This window comes from Rhinatrema bivittatum, chromosome 2 (genome assembly GCF_901001135.1).
Source record: "Rhinatrema bivittatum chromosome 2, aRhiBiv1.1, whole genome shotgun sequence".
NCBI lineage: Eukaryota > Metazoa > Chordata > Amphibia > Gymnophiona > Rhinatrematidae > Rhinatrema > Rhinatrema bivittatum.
The window spans coordinates 529383616-529408810 of NC_042616.1; the positions used below are offsets into that span (position 1 = coordinate 529383616).

At 43.7% G+C, this 25195-nt stretch overlaps 1 protein-coding gene across 8 annotated transcripts in view; it reads right to left on the minus strand.

Annotated features, from left to right (window-relative positions):
* Positions 1 to 25195, minus strand: part of CTDP1 (CTD phosphatase subunit 1) — a 531182-nt gene that overhangs the window by 334779 nt on the left and 171208 nt on the right. For 6 of the 8 annotated variants that reach the window (XM_029590827.1, XM_029590822.1, XM_029590823.1 and 3 more), the window contains 3 exons: positions 21639 to 22682; positions 11556 to 11696; positions 9440 to 9581 (listed from right to left, as the gene is read on the minus strand). In XM_029590827.1, the coding sequence (XP_029446687.1) occupies positions 9440 to 9581; positions 11556 to 11696; positions 21639 to 22682 (1327 nt within the window). The remainder of the gene's footprint in view (positions 1 to 9439; positions 9582 to 11555; positions 11697 to 21638; positions 22683 to 25195) is intronic. The other 2 variants (XM_029590828.1, XM_029590825.1) reach the window with 1 other exon arrangement.

Genomic DNA, 25195 nt, shown 5'->3' on the forward strand with positions numbered 1-25195 from the left:
CGTGTACCCTCTGTCTTAAAAACCCAGAATTAAAGAATAAAAGAATAAAATCCATGAAGTGGAGACCCAACTCCTCAAGGAAGTGGATGGGTCTCGTGAGGACTGACATCCTGCTGTCCTCAGAGAACACCTGCTACAAGTAAACAACTCTTTTTCCAAGGACAAACAGGATGGCAATCCTTAGATATAAGTGAGTCTCTAGCTATATGTGGCACAGTCAACAAAAATGGTGCCAACAGGCACATCATCAACATTTTGTTGGTATCAGGAAGGAGCAGCCTGAACAGAAATAATGGGCCCTAGATAGGAACAGCGTTGAGTTCTAAACCTCAAATAAGTTACGAAGGACAGATTGGACAAACCTGCTATTGTGTCGGCCATCGCTGTCCAAACAATGATGTGATGTGAAAGAGTGGATGGAACTCCAAAATCGCAGCTCTGTAGATCTACATGGGGACTGTGCGCAAGAGGGCCACAGTCGTTGCCATAGCTCGAACAGAGTGAGCCTTCACATGATCCTCAAGATGCAACCTGGTCTGGGCATAACAGAAGGAGATGCAGTCTGCTAGCCAACTGGAAAGCACCTGCTTGGCAACAGCCATCCCCAGCTTGTTCTGGTCAAAAAGAACAAAAACTGGGTAGACTGTCTATGGGCTTCTATCTGCTCCAGATAGAAGGCCAAGGCTCTCTTGCAGTCCAAACTGTGCAAAACTTGTTCGCCTTGGTGCGAATGAGGCCTGGGAAACGATGTTGGTAGGACGATGGACTGATTAAGATAAAAGTCAGACACCACCTTAGGTAGGAACTTAGGGTACATAAGAACATAATAAGAACATAACATATGCCATACTGGGTTAGATCAAGGGTCCATCAAGCCCAGTATCCTGTTTCCAACAGTGGCTAACCCAAGTCACAAGTACCTGGCAAGTACCCAAACATTAGATAATCTACAAGCTATTTTGCTTATTAATTACCGTAATAGCATTTTATGGATTTTTCCTCTAGGAACTTATCCAAACCTTTTTTAAACCCCAGTTACACTAACTGCTGTAACCAGATCCTCTGGCAATGAATTCCAGTGCTTAACTATATGCTGAGTGAAAAATAATTTACTTTGATTTGTTTTAACTGAGCTACTTACTAACTTCATGGAGTGCCCTCTGGTCCTTCTATATCTGAGAGAGTAATTAACTGATTTATAACTTATTCAAGACCTTTCATGATTTTGTAGGTTTCCATCATATCCCTCCTCAGTCTCTTCTCCAAACTGAACAGCCCTTACTTCTTTAGCCTTTCCTTATAGGGCAGCCGTTCCATGCCCCTTTATTTTGGTCATCCTTCTCTGCACTTTCTCCAGTGCAGCTATATACATTTTGAGATATGGTGACCAGAACTGCACACATTATTCAAGGTGCGATCTCACCATTGAGCGATACATGCACAAGACCACCCTACTGTGTAAAAACTTAGTTTAAGGTTAATAAGTCACTAAGGCCTGGAGCTCACTGACCACCATCACAAATATGACCTTCCAGGTCAGGTACTTCAGGTCATAGGAGTGCAATGACTCAAAAGGAGCTTTCTTCAACTGAGTTAAAACCACACGTTGAGGTCCCAGGACACAGGAGGAGGCCTTAGGGAAGGAAGGCTTCAACTGAAGCAGACCCCATATGAAATGTACAACTATGGCTATAGAGAGATGGGTTTACCCACTACACCATGGTGATATACACCAATGGCTCTAAGGTGAACCCTAACAGAGTTGATTTTGAGACCAGCTTCAGAGAGGTGTAGAAAGTAGCCAAGCAGTTTTGTGCTGAGCAGGAGAAATGATCTAGGGCCCTTTGCTCACACTATACAAAAAAACTCCTTCTACTTCAGTCCATAGGACTTTCTGGAAGTTATGAGGACAAGAGACATCTTCTGAGAAATTGAAGGGTTGCAAAATCAACCGCTCAGCATCCAAGCTGCGAGCTATAGGGTGTTAAGGTTGGGATGTCACTACTTACCCCGATCCCAGGTGATCAGATCTGGGGAAGTACCTAGTCTGATCAGTTTCTGAGTGGTTAACTCCCAAAGGAGTGGAAACCAGTCCATGCCTTAGCCAATGAGGATAATAGTCACCTCTGTCATCCTTGAACTTCAACAAAGCCTTCGCCACCAAGGCAGCTGGAAGATATGCATATATGAGACCCTGACCCAATGATGGGCAAAGGCGTCTAAGGCTAACTTGCTGTGTGTCCTGTACATGGAACAGAATTGAACTGAGGAACCCTCTTGTTCCAAGAGGCCACAAACAGATCCACCTTTGGGTTTCCCCAGAGATGGAAGAGACGTTCGCAACCCCTTGGGTCCAGAGACCATTCATGGGGCTTAAAGGAGCAATTCAGACTGTCCATTGTTCCATTCTCCGTACTGACCAGAAATGTGGCCCTGAGCCCTATCCCGTGGGAGAGGGCCCATGACCATATCTGAACCACCTCTTGACATAGAAGGTAAGAGCCTATACATCCTTGCTTGTTGACATAGTATATCACCACTTGGTTGTCTGTCTGGATCAATGCAATTTTGTTGGACAGCCGATCTCTGAAAGTCCACTGCGCGTATTTGATCACCCGGAGCTCCAGGAAGTTGATTTTGGCAGATGTTCCTGGGCAGACCAAAGTACCTGGGTGCTAAGCCCATCTACATGGGCTCCCCAACCCAGGGTGGACGCATCTGCTAGGACAATTTGAACCAGAGTACTTTGGAAGTATATCTCCCGCTCCAAACTCGAAAATTCCCACCACCAGAACAAGAAGTCCTGGAGGGACAGAGTGACTTGGATGCAGTCCCGAAGATCTTGAGTCGCCTAAAGTCACTGGGACTGCAGGGTCCACTGTACTTTCCACATGTGCACGTGTGCCAAGAGAGTAATATATACTGTCAACATATGCCATGCTGATACCTACTGGTTCTTTTGAATCTCTGTCACGATGGTCATCAAGGAGATGGCCTGTTGCTGTGGCAGGAAGGCCTTGGCCTGAGCTGTGTCTAACAAGGCTCTGATGAAGTCCAATAAAAGTGATGGGCTGAGATAGGACTTGGGGTAGATGACAACCTTAGCAACTCCAATTCCCGGTCAATCACACTGAACCTTCGCCCCCTGCCAAGAGGTGTTCTTGACCAGTCAATCTTCCAGATAAGGGAAAATGTAAACTCCCAGTCTGCAAAGGTGCACTGCCACCATGGCCAGGCATTTTGTTAAGATCTGTGGGGTAGACGTTAGCCCACATAGTAGAACACAGACCTGGAATCTGAGATATGTTCAGTAATTTGGGAAGTATGTGTGAGTGTACGTGTCTGAGATTGAGATAGCATAGCCAGTCCCCTTTTTGCAGGAAAGGGATCAAGGTGCCCATGGAAACTGTCTTGAACATTTCTCTTTTGAGGAACTTGTTCAAAGCCCTTAGGTTTAGACTCCATTTCCTTTGGAATCAGGAAGTACCGGGAGTAAAATTGCTGCCCTCTCTGCTCTGGTAGAACAGGTTCTGGCTATTAAGAGGGAGGAGACCTCCAACATGAGCACTTTCTGATGTGCTACCAGTCCCCAAAAGGACTCAGAGGGCAATTTACTGGGGTTATCAATAGGTCTAATTTGTACCCTCTGCAAATGATGGCCAAGGCCCACTGGTCAGAGGTTACACTGGGCCACCGGCTCACATAGAATAGCAGCCTGCACCCAACCAGGAAGTCCATTATCATGAATACAAGAGTTTTGGCTATGCTTTTGCTGACCCAGTCAAAACCCCGTCCCAGGAGGTTGACAGACATTGTCAGAGGCTTTAGGGGCCTCTGTTGCCTTAATTGGCTACAAGGGGCCTGCTGATACTCGTTGGACTGAGATGGCGAAGAATAGTGTCTCCTCGGGTGGAAGAAAGACTTCCTCGGGCCAGATCTCGAAGAGATCCTGGATGAGGAGAGTGGGTCCTGATTGCCAGTGGAGAATTACTGGAGCCACCTCATCCTTCGCTTTATCTCTAAAGAGATTCTCTCCTGTGCACAGCAGGTCAGGGAGTCTGTTCACCTCTTGATGGAGATCAGAGGACCGCAGCCAGATGAGTCTATGGGTACCGATCCCTGCAGCGGAGACTCAATGCTGCCTTGAAAACACCGTAGGTCGAGCAGACCCCCGCGTTTTCTGCACTCCAGGCCCCTATGCACCAGCAACTGGAGGGTGTCCTGGTGCTGCTGCAGAGGCAGCTGCTCGGCCACCTCCTGCATCTGCTTCAAGATGTCCTGCATGTATTGGCCCATAAAGAAATGGTAGGCTGCTTTGAGGGCAATGAGCATAGATCACTGAAATACCTTCCTCCCAATTGTGTCCATGACCCTTGGATCCTTCCACAGGGGCACAGAGGAATGGGTGTGAAGGTGTTTGGCCTTCCTAAGAGCAGATTCAACCATATGCCTTTTGGATGAGACAGATCGCATCTGCCTTCTTATTATTGGGAGCCTTCAAAAGGGGGTTCTCCCACATCCTCATCAGCAACTCCATAAAGATCTCATGCTCTGGGACTGCCACAATCTCCTAGGAAACCTTCACATACTAGAGGTTATCTAGCGTCTTGTGCAACAGATAGCCTCTTCCTCCATCTACAACACAAATGGAATGGTCTCAGCCATCAACCAGACAAAACTTGCGAAGAAGAGGTCTTCCGGAGGAGAAGGGTCAGGGAGAAAGCCATCTGATGTGTTGTCGTCCGAAACATCTGAGCCGCCTCCCCCCTCCATGGGTTATATTGGATCATCATCACTGTAATCAAAAGGGGATGGATCCAGAGGCATTTGGTCCTCGGCCAATGACATAAGAATTGACTCAGCTGGCCGGTTAGACCTGGACCCTGAGGCCGACCCGTCACCAGGGAAGCTTTCTACTCCAAGAAACTGGGATGACCGGGCAAGTTGGTGACATTTTCAATGTCCTAACAGGCATCAATGCTGCCCTGGGCACAGACACCAGTGAACCGACAGTGCTCCGATAAGGGCATGCAAGGAGTCAAGCAGCAGCTCGAAGAGAGCTTCTCCAAGGCCTGCTTTATTCGGTTCTCCAGCTCCTCATCAAAGATCGCAGATGCCAAGACTGACTGGGAGCCAAAAGCAGGACTAGATCCCTCTTCAGAACTGAGAGGAGATTCTGTGGCGGACTCTGGGTCCGGTGGAGGACTGTCACTCCTCACCACAGGGTCGCTTTGGGGGCACTGCAGCCAAGGCTGGTGCATCCCCGTGCCCAGCACCATGCATTGATAGGAACCGATGTGATGCTTCTGTGGCTTACTTTGATGCTCGGATCAGTCCTTCCTCACTGCCGAGGTTGAAGACAATGAACCAGAAGTCTTCGACCCTGAAATGCTGAGCGATGGCCTGTCTCCGGAGTCCCTGGAAGCTATCCATGCCAATAGAGCCAATGGCCCTGCCGATGTTGATGGCCATAGATGTGGCTCTGAGGTTCCTCAATGCCGAAGCCTCCGATGACAATGGATTGGTCTTCCGGATCTAAAGAGCTGGTCCATACTCTCTAATTGGGCCCAGCATCCCTTTAAGGATTATCTGAGCACACTAGTGGCACCCCCAGACATCATATGATAACTCCAGACAGAGAACACATCTATCATGGGGATCTGTCAGACATAGTCCTCCTGCACTGAGGGCACTCCTGCAACCCTGACTAGGACATAGCATTATGAAATAAAAGGGACAATATCAAATTCGATGATGGCGGCTGTCAATGGCCAGTGGGCACAGAGTGTGCTGCCACACCAGGGGTTCGATCCAAAATGAAACTTACCGAAAAGTTGAAAACCATAAGGATATAAAGAGGGAGACGGGACCCTGCATCAACCGTGCGATCCCAACATTTAATCAGGAAAAAAACAGCAAAAAGCGAAAACCAATTTTTAACGAGAATGAGGAACTAGACAAAACACCGGGCTCTGCAGAAAAGACTGAAGGGACCCCACATGGCTGCATGGTATAATGCATGCCTGTGCATGCTTAGAGAGGCTCAGTCAAAGTTCTAGAAACTTTGACATACGTTTTCTGAGCTAGACTCCATTGATTGATGTCACCCGTGTGTGAGGACTGCCATCCTGCTTGTCCTCAGAATGTGTATCAAATCAAAGATTTGTTAGGACACTATGTACAACATTTTGAAAACCTCTCTCAAAAGGTCTAAGGTCTGCGCTTCAGGGGCAGAGGAATGAGCTTTGTATGTCTTAGTCTTTTGAAGGGCAGATTAATACTGATTACTTATAGCAACTGGACCTTGTTGAATTCTAAAGCTGACTGGACCCACTATTTGCTGTCTGCCTTCTTACCAAGAGGAATTATAGTATGTGGAGTTTCCCACATTATCTTCTACACATCCTGGAACAGATGGTGGACAGGCATTGCCACCAATCCCTTAGAAATACAAAGGTACTTAAGAAACCAGATAAAGGTACCTGGGCTCACCATCTGCTTCCAAATTAAATGGCATGACCCTAGCTGGAAGCCGAATTTAGGCTCTTAGGTAGAAAGCTTAGATCCAGAACCTCCAGGGTAGCATTTTCTGAAATGCTCCCTGTTCCACGCGCAGGTCACCAGAGGCAGGCAGAGCTCCGGAGTCTCAATGTGTGGATGAGACGATGGTGCAAGGAAGAGGGATTCAAGTTTTGTTAGGAACTGGGGAACCTTTTGGGGAAGGGGGAGTCTCTTCCGAAGGGATGGGCTCCATCTTAACCAGGGTGGAACCAGACTGCTGGCGCTAACCTTTAAAAAGGAGATAGAGCAGCTTTTAAACTAGAACAAAGGGGAAAGTCGACAGTCGCTCAGCAGCGCATGGTTCGGAGAGAAGTATCTTCAAAGGATACTAATTATGCATTAAAATTAGGGCATCCCGACAGTGAGGTTCCAATAATTAGAAAAATAGTCCAAGTGCCTGTAACTAAAAACTCACCTGAGCTAAAAACTTCTAACTTATTCCTATCAATTAAAAAGCAGAATGAAAATACAAACAAAAAACAAACTTTGAAATGTTTGTATGCTAATGCCAGAAGTCTAAGAAGTAAGATGGGAGAATTAGAATGTATAGCAGTGAATGACAGACTTAATTGGCATCTCGGAGACATGGTGGAAAGAGGATAACCAATGGGACAGTGCTATACCGGGGTACAAATTATATCGCAATGACAGAGAGGAGCACTCGGGAGGAGGTGTGGCACTTTATGTCCAGGATGGCATAGAGTCCAACAGGATAAACAACCTGCATGAGACTAAATACAAAATTGAATCTTTATGGGTAGAAATCCCTTGTGTGTCGGGGAAGACTATAGTGATAGGGGAATACTACCATCCACCTGGTCAAGATGGTGAGATGGACAGTGAAATGCTAAGAGAAATTAGGGAAGCTAACCAAATTGGTAGTGCGGTAATAATGGGAGTCTTCAATTACCCCAATATTGACTGGGTAAATGTATCATCGGGACACGCTAGAGAGATAACGTTCCTGGATGGAATAAATGATAGCTTTATGGAGCAATTGGTTCAGGAACAGACGAGAGAGGGAGCAATTTTACATCTAATTCTCAGTGGAGCACAGGACTTGGTGAGAGAGGTAACGGTGGTGGGGCCGCTTGGCAATAGTGATCATAATATGATCAAATTTGATTTAATGACTGGAAGAGGAACAGTGTGCAAATCCAAGGCTCTCGTGCTAAACTTTCAAAAGGGAAATTTTGATAAAATGAGAAACATTGTTAGAAAAAAACTGAAAGGAGCAGCTACAAAAGTTAAAAATGTCCAAGAGGCGTGGTCATTGTTAAAAAATACCATTCTAGAAGCACAGTCCAGATGTATTCCACACATTAAGAAAGGTGGAAAGAAGGCAAAACGATTACCGGCATGGTTAAAAGGGGAGGTGAAAGAAGCTATTTTAGCCAAAAGATCTTCATTCAAAAATTGGAAGAAGGATCCAAAAGAAGAAAATAGGATAAAGCATAAACGTTGGCAAGTTAAATGTAAGACATTGATAAGACAGACTAAGAGAGAATTTGAAAATAAGTTGGCTGTAGAGGCAAAAACTCACAGTAAAAACTTTTTAAAATATATCCGAAGCAGAAAGCCTGTGAGGGAATCAGTTGGACCGTTAGATGATCGAGGGGTTAAAGGGGCACATAGAGAAGATAAGGGCATCGCGGAAAGATTAAAATGATTTCTTTGCTTCGGTGTTTACTGAAGAGGATGTTGGGGAGGTACCCGTAATGGAGAAGGTTTTCATGGGTAATGATTCAGATGGACTGAATCAAATCACGGTGAACCTAGAAGATGTGGTAGGCCTGATTGATAAACTGAAGAGTAGTAAATCACCTGGACCGGATGGTATACACCCCAGAGTTCTGAAGGAACTAAAAAATGAAATTTCAGACCTATTAGTAAAAATTTGTAACTTATCATTAAAATCATCCATTGTACCTGAAGACTGGAGGATAGCTAATGTAACCCCAATATTTAAAAAGAGCTCCAGGGGCGATCCGGGAAACTAAAGAATACTAGAGCATTCCCTGCCTTGTGCATCATTCTCCCAACAGTTAAAGCACGCAAACCAATCTTTCAACCAAAGAGGCTTCTGCGACACTTAGCAGCTTTAATCCTCCTACTCTGGCAATGCCTTCACATCATGCTCCCATGCAGCTTTATTTATTTATTTTTAGCTTGCTGGTGTGGTGGTTACAACTTTTAACCAATACGCCTTGATGCTTTTGATGCAACTGCAACATTGCTCTCTGCTTAAACAGCAGGGGGAAAAGAGGAACTGAACTTAGACAACAACCAACAAGGGCCCTGACTTTTGCAGTCTGGGGAACTGATAGGCATGGGGATAACCTGCATGAAGCTGTTTATTTTTTATTTTATTTTACAAGTATTTTATATATCATACTTCCTAAATCTAGATCAAGGTGGTTTGGGATTACTACCCTTAACCAATAAGCCTTCATAATTTTGAGACAACTTCAACATCGCTCTCTACTTTGACCAGGAGGGGGGGTGGGGGAAGTGGAATTGGATTCAGACGACAACTAACACGGGCCCTGGGTTACTGATATGCAGAAATAAGGGTAAAAGCACAGGATGGCTTCTATGGCCAAGTCCATAAGCAAAGCATGTCAAGCAGTACTGTCTGAATTTTCAAGAAGGCTCATCATCCAATAAAATGTTGCTAGCAGTAAACTTTTTATGGGTTATCATAATGACAAGTTATAACAAAAAGCAAAACTGAAGTACATCATTTCATTATTTGTCATGCAAACAATAGTAGGATAAATATCATTACTGTATTTTATTATATGCAGTATTAAGTAAAATACTAGCAACTAGCTGTGCCCATCTACCTATATTTCATGATAATGAACACTACATTTACCTTTGTGTCTTGATGTAATCCTCCTTCAAGGGGAAGAGTTGTTCCTCTACCTTTTCCCATCGTTCCAAACAACTCCAAAGCCAGTCAGGATTTACTACATGAAGGTGTTCACAGCCCTGAGCTTGCCGTACCTTTTCTGTACCTATAAAAAAATTAACTTGATTCATTTTCATAGTAACACAGATTAATATTTGGAGTTAAATATCACATTATGAGATTCTTATGGCTGAGGTGGATTAAACAAAGTGAAAGTTGCTAACCTGAAAAGGTGTTTCTCTCATACGGGCCGATACAGTACAGTGTGCTCCGACGGAGCGCAGTGTTAGCCGGCATTTGGACGCGCGTTTTGGACGCGCTATTACCCCTTACTGAATAAGGGGTAAAGCTAGCGCGTCCAAAACGCGCGTCCAAATGCCGGTTAACAGTGCGCTCCATCGGAGTGCACTGTACTGTATCAGCCCGTATGAGAGAAACACCTTTTCAGGTTAGCAACTTTCACTTTGTTTATTCAGTAAGGGGTAATAGTGCGTCCAAAACGCGCGTCCAACCCCCCCCCCCCCCCCCCCCCCGAACCTAATAGCGCCGCAACATGCACATGCATGTTGATGGCCCTATTAGGTATTCCCGCACGATTCAGTAAGCAAAATGTGCAGCCAAGCCGCACGTTTTGCTTTCAGAAACTAGCGCCTACCCAAAGGTAGGTGCTAGTTTCTGCCGGCACCGGGAATGTGCACAGAAAAGTAGTAAAAACTGCTTTTCTGTGCACCCTCCAACTTAATATCATGGCGATATTAAGTCGGAGGTCCCGAAAGTTTAAAAAAGTAAAAAAAAAAAAAAATGTAAAATGGGCCCGCAGCTGTCAGGTCGAAAACCGGACGCTCAATTTTTCCGGTGTCCGGTTTCTAAGCCCGTGGCTGTCAACGGTCTCGATAACAGACGCCGGCAAAATTGAGCGTCTGCTGTCAAACCCGCTGACAGCCGCCGCTCCTGTCATAAAAAAGGCACTAGGGACGCGCTAGTGTCCCTAGTGCCTCTTTTTATCGCCGGGCCTAATTTAAATAAATTAAGATACTGAATCGCGCGCACAGGCCACTCTTCTGTGCACGCGCAACCAGCTACTGGACCAAGGCACTCATCTGAGGGAAGGATGAGTGCCTTGGTCCAGTGCCTTGGTCCAGGATCCAAAGAAATCACCTCAGGAATTCTCAATTTTGAGGGAGGGCCCATAAGGTATTAACCACAGGAGAGCGGGGCAAATAATTTTCCTCCTTTTCTCCTTTAAACCCTTTTAACAATCCCAAGTAGGGAGAACCACGTCCACCACCTGCGGGAAATGGAGAATACTGAAGGGCTGATATCACTGCAGGGGTATATATACTATGATTCAGCTTTGCTCTATCTCCATCTGCTGGTTGAGGTCATAACCCACTGGTTCTGGATTTATCTGTCTGAATGCTAAGGAACAATTGATTTTTTGTTAGAAGCCAGAAGAATTTAGGACATCTTCAGATAAGTTGAGGAAATTCAATGTTGTCCTCTCAACATCCAGGCTGCTAGAACTAAGGACCTGATGCTGGGATAACAGTGTTCTCTGGCTTTGAATACTTCAAGTTGAGAAATTCCCCAACTTGGCTTCCTGTCAGGTAATTCTCATGGAAGTGGAAACAAAATCTGTCTTGGCAAATAGGGGGCTATGAGGATCATTGTCCTCCAGTCAATTTTAGTAAAGTTTTTGCCACTAGAGAAACTGAAGGATAAGCTTATAGAAGACTCCCTCCCCAACCTAGAGAGAAGACACCTTTCTAGTTTACTTTCAGTGTCTCTACTAAAGCAAAAATGTTCAGGGCCTTTCTGTTTAGAAGAAATACAAACAGAGCCACCACAGGTGTTCCCCACTCATGGAATATCTGATTTGCTGCTACTCCTGTCCAGGGAACATTTGTGTTGTTCTAGGATCTGCTTCAATTTGTCTGTCAGAACATTTTCCTTGTCTGCTGGGTATGTGACCCTTAGGACCATTCCTTGAGAAATGCCTCAGATGCACATCTGGACAGCTTCCTTGTACAGGAGGGTACAAGCCTGTTCCTCTCTGCTTGCTCATGTGGAACATAGCTACCTGATCGTTTGTCTGAATGAGGACACTTGTTGGTCAATTGATTTCTGAAAGCCTTCCGAGCATATGGTAGTCCAGAGGAAGTGCTGACAGTGGAAGCTTCATCTGCTGGTAGTAAGTTTGGAGTTGCTGGGAAGAAGCATTCTTGAAATAAAAAATAATTCTTGGATGTTAAAACTATTACTGGCTGTTTATATTGTCTGCTATTTTTAAGGTTAGTTTATTTCTATTTTTTTTTTAATATTCTGCTCTTTTTTTTTCAGAATAATTTTTATTGAAATAAGACTTGCATTGTATACAAAAAAAAAAAACAAAAACAGAATACATGGATCATTGAGGTGGAAGACAATGATAGTATAACATACTATGGGGGAAATCCCCTGAGTATACAAATCGGGAGAACTTCCTCCCCTGAGACACAAGGCAGTGTCATAATCTCACTGCAAGTCTTCATTTTGTAAAAGTCAAACACCCTTACCCTTACAAACAAACCAAGCAGACCTTTGAGGGGTCTTGTTCAAGCATACCACCAGACAGTCCACTGAGCTCTCATGACACAAGCTTACCCAGGCACACAACACATTCTTCCTACTCACTTTCACACATTCCCTACCCGACCCTTCCTACCCTCAGAGACCAAGGAGACCACGTCCAGATTAAGTTAACAGAGGAAAATCGGGTGCTGCTACAGAAAGAGGGCAAGCACATGGAGCAGTTCCCTACACTTCAAATATATAATAGCCAACACATCTGTAAGCAGGCTGCAACCATGCCTAGCAAAAATAAGATATCAAGGAGCAAATGTTATGACCATTTAGTTTGATACCCAGTAGCAAGTACACTGTTTTGTATATCGGAAGGTAGTAGTTTAAAACAGATGGCCCAGCTTTCGCAATATTTCTTATCTGTTTCCTATGCCCCATAGTAAAGTCCAATTACTCCATCTACATGGCAGACGCCTGTGCCACGCTTATATAGGGGGTGGCGCCAGGGGTTCAATCCATTTAGACAGAATCGTGCGACATGCTAAGAGAATAGCAAAGCATCCAAAGCAGTCCTGTGAGGTATGGTATGGCCTCAGAACATCCTTCAAACCTGACAGAATGAACCGTCACACCAGTGCATTGTGAGATAAACGCGAGTACTGTAGACCAAAACACCTCGAGTCTGGAGCAGGTGAAAAGCCGATGTGTCATGGTACCATCCACTTGGGCACATTTTATGCCCAATGAAAATGGGAGCTGACCCAGTCAAAATCTGCGAATGTCATCACAAATTGTATGATGTAGGATCCGGAACTGCAGTTCTCGGAGACCCAAATCTTGAATGTGGGTATGCAGAGTTTTGAAACAAGAGAGTAAATATGGTCCTGTGATCGGCTCGACCAATGCTGTGGACCAATAAAAGGTTAATGAATCCAGGTGGCGGTTTTGCTTATAGCTTTTGCCCAATTGGCTCCAGCCTGTTATAGAGTTACGGGAGTATGCCGTGTCGAACACAATCTTCGAAAAAGAGGATTCTGATAAAAATGTCTCTCTTGCTCAAAAGGAAGGACTGCAAATAGTGGCGGGCTTGTAGGTAAGCAAAAATGTGCAGGGATGGTATTTGAAAAGTTTGAGCCAATGTAGAAAAATTGAGCACGTTTGGAGCCTCAGCTTCATAAAGATGGAAGATGAATGGCAGTCCATCGCGGGCCCAGAAGCTGAAGATAGCACTGCAGTCATGTCCAGGTAAAAAATCCAAGTTTCCCAGTAAAGGAAGCAGCAGAGAGGTGGTACCAGGCAAGCCCTTCCGAGTACGTAACCACTTCCAGGCATGCAGGCATGGGTAGAGCCTTTTGGAATATCCAAGCTGCGCAGGGTCATTGGGCGAGCCTGCAAGAGGAATAGGGGAGATTCATGGAGCTGTCATGCTAGCAAGCAGGCCAGCTTCACAGTAAGAGTAACAACCAGTGAGCCATTCCCCCACAAAACGTAACTGACATGCAGCACTGTATAGTCGGAAGTCTGGCAAACCAAGATCCCCCATCTCCCCTAGAGCATGTGAGGGTCCGATTATTTATTCGTACCTGCCCAAATAAATTTCTGGAAGGCAGACTGAAGCAGTTGCAAGTCTTTACCTAGTAGCCAGCAAGGGAGCATATGTAGCTTGTACAGAAGTTTGGGGACAATCATCATTTTCAAAAGGGCACAGCATCCAAATAATGACAGGGGCAATGATTGCCATGCCACTAACTGTGCCCCTATGTCTGTGAGTGTCTCCCGTATGTTCAACTCATAAAGAGCAGTTAAATCTCTGGGTATCCAGACCCCCAAATATGTGAGCTTATTTGAAGCCCAGGAGAAGGGAAACATTCCCGTCCAGGTTTGTTGTAACTGGGGGTCTAATGCCAGTGCTTCCCAATTTAGAAAAATTGATGCATAACCCCGCTATTATCATGAAATTGAGAAAAAAATTTTATTATAGCAGAAATACTACAGCGGGGACGGCCCACAAACAGAAGGATATCAGCAGCAAACATAGCCACTTTTAAGAGATGGTTCCCGATGCTCAGGCCCCAAAAATCTGTCTCGCCTGAGTTTCAAGGCCAGGGGTTCTATCGCCAAGACAAACAAAAGGGGTGACAGTTGGCAGTCCTGGCATATCCCACAGTGTAAAAAAAGGTGCCGACGGAACAGTTTATGAGGAGTCGAGCACTGGGACTTTTGTAAAGAGTTTCCAGTCATGTCATAAAGTCCCCAGAAAAGTCATAGTTATGCAGGGCCCAAAACATGTATTCCCAAGACAAGGAATCAAATGCTTTTTCTGCATCCAGGCTTAAGCTCAATGCTTCAACTTGGGGGTGATAACTATAGGTTGCTATCAATCTGCGCACATATTGTACCCCTTGCCTACCTTTAACGAACCCTGTTTGATCTGAGTTAGTCATTGAGGGGAGTATAGTATTCAACCGGGCTGCTAATACTGCCGCTAGGATTTTGATATAGACATTGATTAGCGAAACAGGGTGATAAGACCCTACTTCATAGGGATCTTTAACTTTTTTTGGTAGAACAATAGTGGACTGGTTATCTGTCGGGTTTATGGATTTACTAGAGATAAGACTATTGTAGTACGACGCTAGTACCGGCAGAAGAGGGAACTTTAATGTTTTGTAAAATTTAGGCCCCAGGCCATCTTGGCCTGCCGCCTTACCAAGCTTCAATCCCTGCATTACTGAATATATTTTCCCATCTTTAATTGGCGGATTTAGTGTCGCTGTTTGATCATTAGATAACTTCGGCCAGGGGAGGTCATGGAAAAAGGTGTTTGTGGTTTCAATATCCCTAGACTTCTTGCGATATAAGGCACTATAATTTTCTAAGAAACTAGAGGTAATATCTGCCAAGGAGGTCTTATAGTTTCCGTCCCCACCCCGGACACCAGCTATGGTCGATTTTAAATCGCAAGCTCGTACCAAGTTCACCAATAATTTGCTCGGTCTATTTCCATGTTTGTATAATTGGTATTGGTAGTAGCACAAGGATTTAGGATATAATAAAAAATTCAGGGCTTTACGGGTATGGTCAAATTCTAGTTTACTAGATTCAGACATGTCTAAATATATGTCGCACCTGGGCTTTTTTCAACTCGTCGGTAAGGCGCAGTATATCATCATTTCGCTTCCTGTTTTTTTTAGCCACATACGTGATATTATTACCCCGCATTACTGCCTTCCCTGCAGCCCACAAAGTGGTTGGAGTGATTTCTGTAGTGGAATTAAAGCATATATATTCTTCCCAGAACTCATTTATATGTGCCTGGAAAAGTTTGTCAAAGAAAAGGTCTGGGGGCATACGCCACGAGAAGGGAACCCTGGGGCCCCCTCCAACCTCCAGGCTAATCAAGACGGGGGCATGATCGGATATTGATATTGTACCTACAGTGGCCGCTTTTGTTCTATGAAAGAGTTGGTCGGAAAGCAAATAATAATCCAGGCGGGAGTAGGAGTGGTGAGGATATGAGAAAAAAAATGCAATCTTGCTCCCCGGGGTGTAATACCCTCCAAATGTCTAACAAGTTCAATTCCTGACATACAAAATTCACTCCCATGTGCTGATCTTTGTTTTCTATGGGCTTGGGTGGTTTGCAGTTCACCTGTTTGTTTTAAAACAGTATTAAAAAAAAACCTTACCACCAAGGCACAGTCTGACAGATCAGCAAGGATTCCTACTATGTTAGTGAAAAACTATGGGAGTAGTAATTGGGGGCATAGATGTTGCAAAAGACAATCCTTTGATGATATAGCGTCCCTGTAACAATGACATAGCGGCCTTCCACATCTTGCCACAACCTCTCTAGCTGAAAGGGCACTTTTTATGTAACAAAATCGCTACCCTCCTCTTGCGGCATATAAACGAAGAGTAATAGCAGCGGCCCACCCATTCTCTCCTTAGTTTGGCATGCTCCACGTCTGCAGGTGGGTCTCCTGTAAGAATACCACCTGACAGCGCAGGAATTGGAACAGGGATAATAGCTTCCTCTTTTTAATTGGTAAATGTATTCCATCTACATTCAATGAAATTTTGACCACAGCCATTTCAGCTATCAAGGAGGGCTGTCTGCCACCAACCCAATATAGATTGGAATGTCATACCTTTGGAAGATCCTGGGGCTCCCCAGCCTAAGCCCCATGAAAAGTACATAAACACCAACATACTGCAGTGCACACCAAGAAACAAAATGCTCCACCTTGGTCTCTTTATATATTCCCTCCTTACCCCCGGTCCCAACCCCCATGCAACTATTCACACAAAATCCACACACAAACATACACCATATACACCATTATAGGAGAAAAACCCATGCATCTTGCTCCAAGAGGCTCAAGGTGCCAGCACATTCCTATCTAAAGACAGACAAGTTGTGTAGGCTCCTTCCTCCAGCCCCCCTCCACTACCAGTCCCATCCCACTGTAACTGTAGAATGCAACAGGAACAAGATTACATGAAAATGGGGTGAACAGACATGATCAGTTATTGCAGCACCCTCAGACTGAGAATAAAATGAGCTGTGATATCAAACGCTGACATGTGATAAACAATAGACCTGAAAATAGTGGTCATCAGCAGAATGTAGACACTCCATAATGTTAAGACCACAAGAACTTAATGAGCAGTAGTGAGAAAACGTCAAAAATATCCATCACAGAGCAGCTTGACGCATCAGGTTGCTTCTGCCTGATCCAAAGATGTTAAGAATGCAGTTGCTTCCTCCTCCTTGGTTAAAAAGCGAACCTTGTTATTGTGCTGTACCCGTAGCTTAGCACATAAAGTTTGTACTTGCCTCTCTGAAGTTGCCAGCAGGCACAGCAACAACTGCGGTCCATTGAGCCCTCCACGGACGAGAGGGGTGACGTAGACAGAAGCCGCTGTGTCCCAACACATGGAGCAGGAGGCGGGCAGTCACTTGCCAGCTGCTGCGGACGAAGGTCGCCAGAGAGGCGAGGGCCAGAGCCTGATCACAGGGCAAAAATGCTTTTGCCTGCACAGTGTCTAGTCTGGCTCCTATGAAGTCCAGCTGAAGAGACAGGCAGAGGTGAGACTTTGGGTAGTTGATCACGAACCCCAAGGCTTGAAGAATCCTCAGAGCTAAAGCACTCAGTGGCCCTGAGCGGGAAACGCTCTTGACTAACTAGTTGTCTAGGTACTGGAAGACATGCACTGCCCAACGCCCAAGGTATGCAGCCACCACCGCCAGGCATTTGGTGAATACGTGGGGGGCTGAGGCCAACCCAAAAGGCAGCATCCTGTACTGATAGTGAGCTTTCCCCACCACGAAGCGGAGGTACTTTCTGTGCTCCCTTGAGATCAAGGGTGCAAAGCCAGTCTCCTCTTTTGAGGAGGGGGGGGATCAGTGTATTCAGAGAGACCATCTTGAATTTTTTTCTTGAGAGAAACTTGTTCATCACCCTGTGGTCAAGGATGAGGTGCAAGCCACTGTTCCTTTTCGGAATTAGGAAATACCTCGAATAGAACTCTCCAGCCCTGCTGGGGGCAAGGGACCGACTCTACTGCACCCGCTGCTAGAAAGGCGGAGAGGGTGGTGGATGCCTGGAATGACCTTCCAGAGGAAGTGGTGAAGACAAACTGTGAAGACAAACGGGCATAGGATAAACACTGTGGATCCCTAAAAGGCTAGAGGATGGTACCTTCATACCAACAGTCTAGCGCTTTGATCAGCACCCCAACCTTGCAGATGATATTTCCTATTGTGTTCCTTATCCCTTACCCTAAGTTATTTCTTTATGCTCACAGATCTTCTGCCAGCTAATCTCTGATATCATGAAAGACCCCACTATTTAAATGTTGCTTTGATACCTGTTCCATTGCTCCAAGTTATTTATTCCTTGTTAAATGTAAAAGCATTCTTACATGCTAGTTATTGTTTTATTGTAAACCAAAGTGATATGTAATTTCTTACATGAATATCGGTATATAAAAGTGTTTAAATAAATAAATAAATAAATAAATACCCTTAAGAGAAACATCTCCAATGCTACAACATGTCCTCTGATTCTTTTTTTCTTTCTACATTACTGGACTGTGATAGAAAATCCTTAGTCAAATTTAATGAATTAGAAATCAAAAAGGAATAAAAGCCTTTTTTTTTTTTTTTTAGTTTCACCTATTTATCCATTATGCAGTTTTCTCAGGTTTTTACATCACAGGCTATCCACATGTAGCCTAGATTTAACGCAAACATATTGTAAGTTCCTGGTTTCCTGTTTAAGCAAACAGAGTTTCTGAAAATCAAGACCACTGATTGCTACTAGAAACAACATTTTTTTCAAAGGCTAACAGATCCAAAACGCGTCATTTCATTATTCCACTTGGAGGCCAGAAATTATATGATGAAGTTCTCCTGTTTAAGACAAAATGTTTAAAGAATTTAAAAACTAAGAAGGATTTAAGTGATGTAGCCAATGAACTTTCCTGAAAAAAGTATTATGAGATAAAACTAATTGGAAGTTCAAGGGAAATAATACCCTAAAACTGTTCAATCCAGGAGAGTGGGAACACTGTCTAATATACACCCATTTAAGAGGAAATTAGAAAAAAAGAATGTTTAAGATGTGGCTGTTCTCATGAGTAAGGCCAACCACAAATTGAACCAAACCAAGGACAGCACACTGCATCTTAAAAATTAAAAAATGTTATCCAAACATTTATAATCCCAGTACAGATCAAAATCCTCCAATATCAATACTTGGTACCAGAGCAGACATCAAAAAAAAAGTAGTAGCAACACAAAACAAAGAAGAAAACATTAAGAGAGCTTTATAAAACAGGCTATAAGATCTCACTACCTTATGGACTGTCTCAAGGTGACATACCTTAGCAGCATGAATCATGATATACCACAGCTATACCCCCTTTTTCTTTTCTGTCCTCCCGCAACTGTGCACCAGGAAACCCAGAGAGCAAATCAAAATAGGACTCAAAGAATCATGCCATGTCTCCATGATAAATAACATTTTCAGACTATGCCAATGCTAAAGCCATTTCCAGAAAAGAAGTCACATATGTAACACAGTTCATTAGTTCAGCGGAAGTGTACATTAGCCCATCTATGAGGGTAAACCAATGAACTGTGTTACATATGTGACTTCTTTTCTGGAATTGTATTTGTATTAAGTCACAATTGTTCCAGTTTTTCAGATAAAATGCTAAAGCCATGACAGTATAAATTATATCATTCCCTAATCTAGAATTAAAAAATAAGGCCTTAATATAGGACAAAGAATAAAATGACTGAAGGCTACAAGAACTAACACACTGCATATGTAGATGCACCCTTCTGTAAGATGTTTGTTATATATAATAGCAAAAACATTACTAGTGGATTTCTGTTTATGTTGGCTATACTTAAACTGAAACCCTCCATCTTCCCAGCTCGGTGAGTTCTTAAGCTTGTTTCTTGTCTCAATCCTTCCTCCATTCTCTCTCAAGAGTCTCCCTCCTTCTGCTAGTTGCCTTTCCCACTCATTTGAATTGCCAAGGCATATAAATCCATCATTCTAGCAACTACATTGCATCCCCTGCTCCACTTCTTTTCAACAGCAGTCATGTATATTGCATGAGACAAAAAGGCGGTCACATGTAAGAGACTTGCATTCTCTCTTATCTCTAAGAACATAAACACCATGCTGGGTCAGACCGAGGTCCATCGTGCCCGGCATCCTGTTTCCAAAAGTGGCCAGTCCAGGTCGCAACTACTCATCAGATCCCATAAAGTAAATCCATTGCTCCAGGAATTTACCCACACCTCCGAAACCCTGCTATGCTAACCGCCTTGACCATGTCCCTCTGGCAACAGCATCCACAACTCGATTGTGTGCAGAGTAAATAAGTACTTTCAACAATGTTTTTAACCTGCTGGTTGTTAGTTTCATGGAATGTCCCTTTGCTTTAATATTATCTGAAAGGGTAAATAACCATTCTTTATTTACCTGCTCCACCCAACTCAGGATTTTATAAATGTTTATCATGACCCCCTTCTCAGCAGTGCCATTCTTCTGACAAGAGAAGTTGCACCAGTTTGCAAAAGGAAAAACAGAAAGAAAAAAAAACTCCCTGCTGCCTCACTCAAAGAAAACCAACCATGCACACCAGTGTCCACATGACAATCAAATAAGGAGTTAGGTGAAAAGGAAAGTTGTAGGATTCTCATAATCCTCTCACATGAAATGAATGTTGTTCATATGTTGCTTCAATCTACAAAAAAAAAACAGTTTTCTCCAGAATCAATAAAAACTATTAGACTTCTGTGCTACCACATAGTAAAGAGATACAAGAATGGTCTGAAATCAAGAAAGAATGAGGTTTGCACTCTAGGCTGGAAAACTATAGGTGAGGTTCTGCTGAAAACAAATATAGTATTTTGTTTAGGGAAAGGCCCTAAAATTGTCCACGCTCATGGAACCATAAGGCAAAAGATTTTCTTATTTAGGGCCCATGCTAACTTTAAAGAAAGCCAACTGGCCCAGTTCAGTAGTTAAGCAGCAGTGCTGTATACTGTCTTACAAAAGATACAGGTTTGATTCCTGATCCCAGCTTTAACTCCTCAGACAGTTGAGATGTTGCAAAGACAGTGCTCTCGGCCCCTGGAGAAAAGTTACCTCTTTTAGAGCACGATGACTGACATTTGGTGGCCAGGCTCAGGGCATATACGTTCTGGGTTCTAGAAATACCAATGAGTTGTGGCCCCTAGCCAAAGATGGTCACAGCAATAGCTGGACTAGATGGGAGGGGGCAGAATATTTAAAATGGGGGAAAACACTAAGTAGCTGCAAATGACTCACAGTCTAGTAGAGGCTAATTTCAATGAAACATGACAGCAGAAAAAGACCATTACACAGCTTAACTAATCTACCCATTCATGAACTATTCAATTTTGAAATCCTTACCACTCCCTTCAGTAATCTTGTGTTTATCCCATGCTATCTTGAATTCAGATATTATTCTGGCTCTACCACCTCCATGGGGATACTGTTCCATGCATCCACTACCCTCTCTGTATTTTCTAAGATTTCTGACTACCCAATTACCCTCATCCCATGATCTCTTATACTAGAGCCTCCTTTTCTTTGAAAAAGGCCTGCCACCTCTGCATGGAAATCTGGAAGTATTTAAATGTCTATCATATTTCCCTTATCCTGACTTTCCTCTTGGGTATAAATGTTTAAATCTTTAAGTCTGTCCCCATATACTTTATAACAAAGACCACTGATCATTTTAGTAGCTACCTTCTGGACCGACTCCAACCAGTTTATATCCTTTTGAAAGTGCGGTCTCCAGAAGTGTATACAATATTCCAAATGAGGTTTCAGCAAGGACTTATACAGGAGCAATGAAGCTGGAAGCCCAAAAGCGGAGGAGGGAACTGCTGGGCAAGAGATAACTAAACCAGTTTTAATAGACATTGTGTGTAGCTTTTTGACTTTCCTACATGGACCTGTGAAAAACTAAGTGAACACTCTGACCAAAAGTACAAGGAGTGATTTGCCACAGGAATCTATGTAAGGCATAAAATTCTTGCACTGACCTGCCCTTGCTGCAATAAGATGGGTTACTCTGTCAGGATCATCAGCGTTCAAGATGAGGTTCTTGCTTATCCTAGCTCCAAGTGCTCTTGCATGATAATGTTCTCTTGTTCGTTCTACAGGGAAATTTGTAGGATGGAGTCCACTGAAGGCTATGATGGCATCTGCCAGCACTTTCCTTTTCAGTTCTGGTACAATTTTACGGATATCTGGAATTTCTTGGATCTCTTTTTTCAGATACTTATCATACTTGCTAAAGTAATCCGTGTGTACCCGAACAAGGATCTCCTCAAGATATATCAAGTGGTCATCTTCATCTGTATCTTCTTCCTCCTCCTCCTCCTCCATGCTCTGGTCTAAAGATTCACCCACTGTAATACCAGACTGCTCGCTATTTTGAGACTCTGTCTCTGCTTCCTTCTTATCAGTACATCCATTCCCTAGATCACAAAGGCCATCCTGTTCACTTTCCTCCTGAACACCAAGGTCAGCTGCTTGCTTGTCAAGAAGTTTTATACTGATTGTTGATGAATCTTCCCCAGAACTGTTCTCCCTCTGATTTTTATCTTCACTGATGTCAACACAATCTTGCAGCTGAGTAGCTTGTTGAACCACTGCCTTTGGTTTTTTCCAACTTCTCTTTTCTTCATTTTCACTATCTGAAGCAGAAGAGGAGGAAGAGGACTTTTTAGCATCTGGTTCAGTGTCACTATCACTAGACAAGTCAAAATCCAAATCATTGGCTACCGCATCTTTGGTAGGCAGCTTGTCTGTTACTATCCTAATATCTTGCTCTGAAGAAGTTTGCAAATCTGTAACAGTCAAATCCTTAGTGCTGGCCGTTTCTGTACTGTGATCAGCTTTGTGCAAGGAGTCTCTCTCATGTACCTTATCACTTGCATTCAATTCCCAAGTAGAAGATTCAAGCTTTACAGTGCCACCACCATTCAGCTCCTTTTTAGGTTTCCCAAAACCATTACTTTGTTCTTCCACCACAGATGGCACTGCTGATTGCTCCAAAGCTTCAGATGTTTTTGAATGGTTTACTATATAATGAAAAATAAAAGTTTTAACATGTTAATATGTTGAGAGGTTGCTTTTACAAAGACCCATAAATTGCAATGCCCTATCTAAATACTGAAGAAATGAGGTAAGACAGTGATACTCAGGAGAACAGTGCTTGAATTAACCTCAGATCATCTGTTCCTTGTGCTAATTTGCAGCTAGAACTATTGCAACTGCAAGCAAAGAATTCAGTTAATATGAAAGCCCAGCATATTACTATACCAAGGAAAATATCTGTATATCCAAGAAAACAAAGATGCTTACCTGTAGCTGGTGTTTTCCAGAGACAGCAGGGTAAATCAGCTATAACCAGTGGGTGATGTTATCTAATGGTGCTGATACAGACCCAGTTCTCAGAATTCAAAAGTCTTCAAACACATGAGAGCACTCCCACACGTGGAAGCTACCACATGAGCCCCTCATTCTCTTCCAGAGCTTAAGCTTTAGTTGACTAGTCAACTGTGCAAGGAAGCAGGTGGGTAATATATGGCTGATATATCCTGCTATCTACAGAGAAACCTGGCTACAGGTTAGGAACTTTTCTTTCTCTGTCGACATGCAAGATTAAATAAGCCATAATCAGTGAGGAGGCCACAAGCTGAGGATTGCCTTGCCTCAGACAACCCAGACCCTATCCAGTGGAGAGTGGACTAATGGGTAAACATTGTGCAGAACTGCTTCTCCAAAAGTACTGCTTCTTCAGGATATGAAGTCCAGACAGTAGTGGGATGTGAAGATGTGGACTGATGACCAAGTAGCAGATTTGTGTATGTCTTCAATAGAAGTAGCCCTTAGATGAGCCACTGAAATCACCATGGCTCATTTAATGAACCCTAATAGAGTCCATTATCTGTATGTCAGCCAGCAAGTAGCAATACACTATTTAGTCTGCTAATCAATTCAAAGGAGTTATTTTGGCAACTGCCTTCCCAATCTATTAGGATTAAAGGTCATGAACTGTTGAGAAGATTGATAGTGAGCTGGAGTCTTCTAGTAATATACTAGGGCTCTCACAGTCCAAGGAGTCAAGCGCCCTCTCTCTCCCTTTGTGTGCAGGCAGCATAATAGTTTGGTTGATGTGGCATGCAGACTCTACCTCAGTGTTTCCCAACCAGTGTACCATGGCATACTGGTGTGCCTTCAGACCTGATCAGGTGTGCCATGAAGTCACCAATGCCAGATTCTCAGATCCAGACCAACACTTGGGCTCTGTTCTCAGCACCTCACAGCAACAAGAGTCACCATAGGTAGCTTTTAAACCGCTAGGAACTCCTTTCTGAGAACATGTATAGTCATACATGCTGCATCTTCCTAGCTGCAGCATAATTAATGGGCATCATGAAGGGTATGGATAGCTAGGACAATGCGCACAATACTCCCTTATCTTCCCCAACTGAGTCCTTCAAGCCACTGTTCTCTCCAGGGTGACTAAGACGGGAAGATAATATGCACTGAGCACTGGATGTGATTCACTTTGATTGCTGGAAACAGTAGCAGCAAAGCAACTCTGGCAGCTACACACAGCAGTCAAGGTAAATAACTGAGTCCCCATGTCCATACCACGCTGTTGCATCTTGACTGGTTCATGTGTGTCATCACCCCATTTCTCCCTTTGTTTTAAAATGTGGGCAAGAGACAGATGGGGCATTCACTGCTTTTCCTGTTCCATGGCAGTCTGTGTGCCACACAACATTTTTGTTAATGTAGGTGTGCCTTGGGTGTGAAAAGGTTGGAAAACACTGCCCTATCTTTGAAAAATAATTTGTGAGAGCACAGAAAAACTCTTGTGAAAAAAACTAAAAAGTAGGGCAAATAAAAGAAAAGTCCTGTAATTCTTTTACTCTTCATTCTGAAATGATGGCAATGAGGAAGTCCACTTTCCAGATGAAAAACATTGTGGGTTGAATTAATTCTGTGTGTGTAAGTGGAGTATACTAAGGAAAATAGCTTGTGGGCTGAATTGTGTTTGTATTTAAAGAGCTTACAATTTAATTTAATTGTTTTGCTGTGGGACGATGTAAAATTTTTCCTGGAAAAGTAATCAGAAACATTTGATTTCCCCACCCCCATCTCCCCCTTCGCCAGTCATAGTTTCAAATACAGCAGAATTGCTTACCTACAACAGGTGTTCTCTTAGGACAGCAGGATGTTAGTCCTCATATATGGGTGACATCAGTGGATGAAGCCCAGTATGGAACTTTGATGACTACAGCTGCACATGCTCAGTGGGGCATGCTGAAAACTCCAGAATCTTTGAGATCCAAGTTCTGTGCCATCCTCCATCCGATGATGTCACCCAGTGCAACTAGTCTTTTACACAGTGCGCCTCAATGCAAAGAAAAGCTCCATGCTCTTCAAGAATGAATCTGATCTCTGGAGGCTATAGTGGAAGACATGGAGGAGCTGAGTCAAATGTATATAGAAGAGACCTTCTGGAACAGCGTAGAGCAGTCCTACCTTCAGTCCGACAGCACCTGTCCTACTTTCAAGAAAC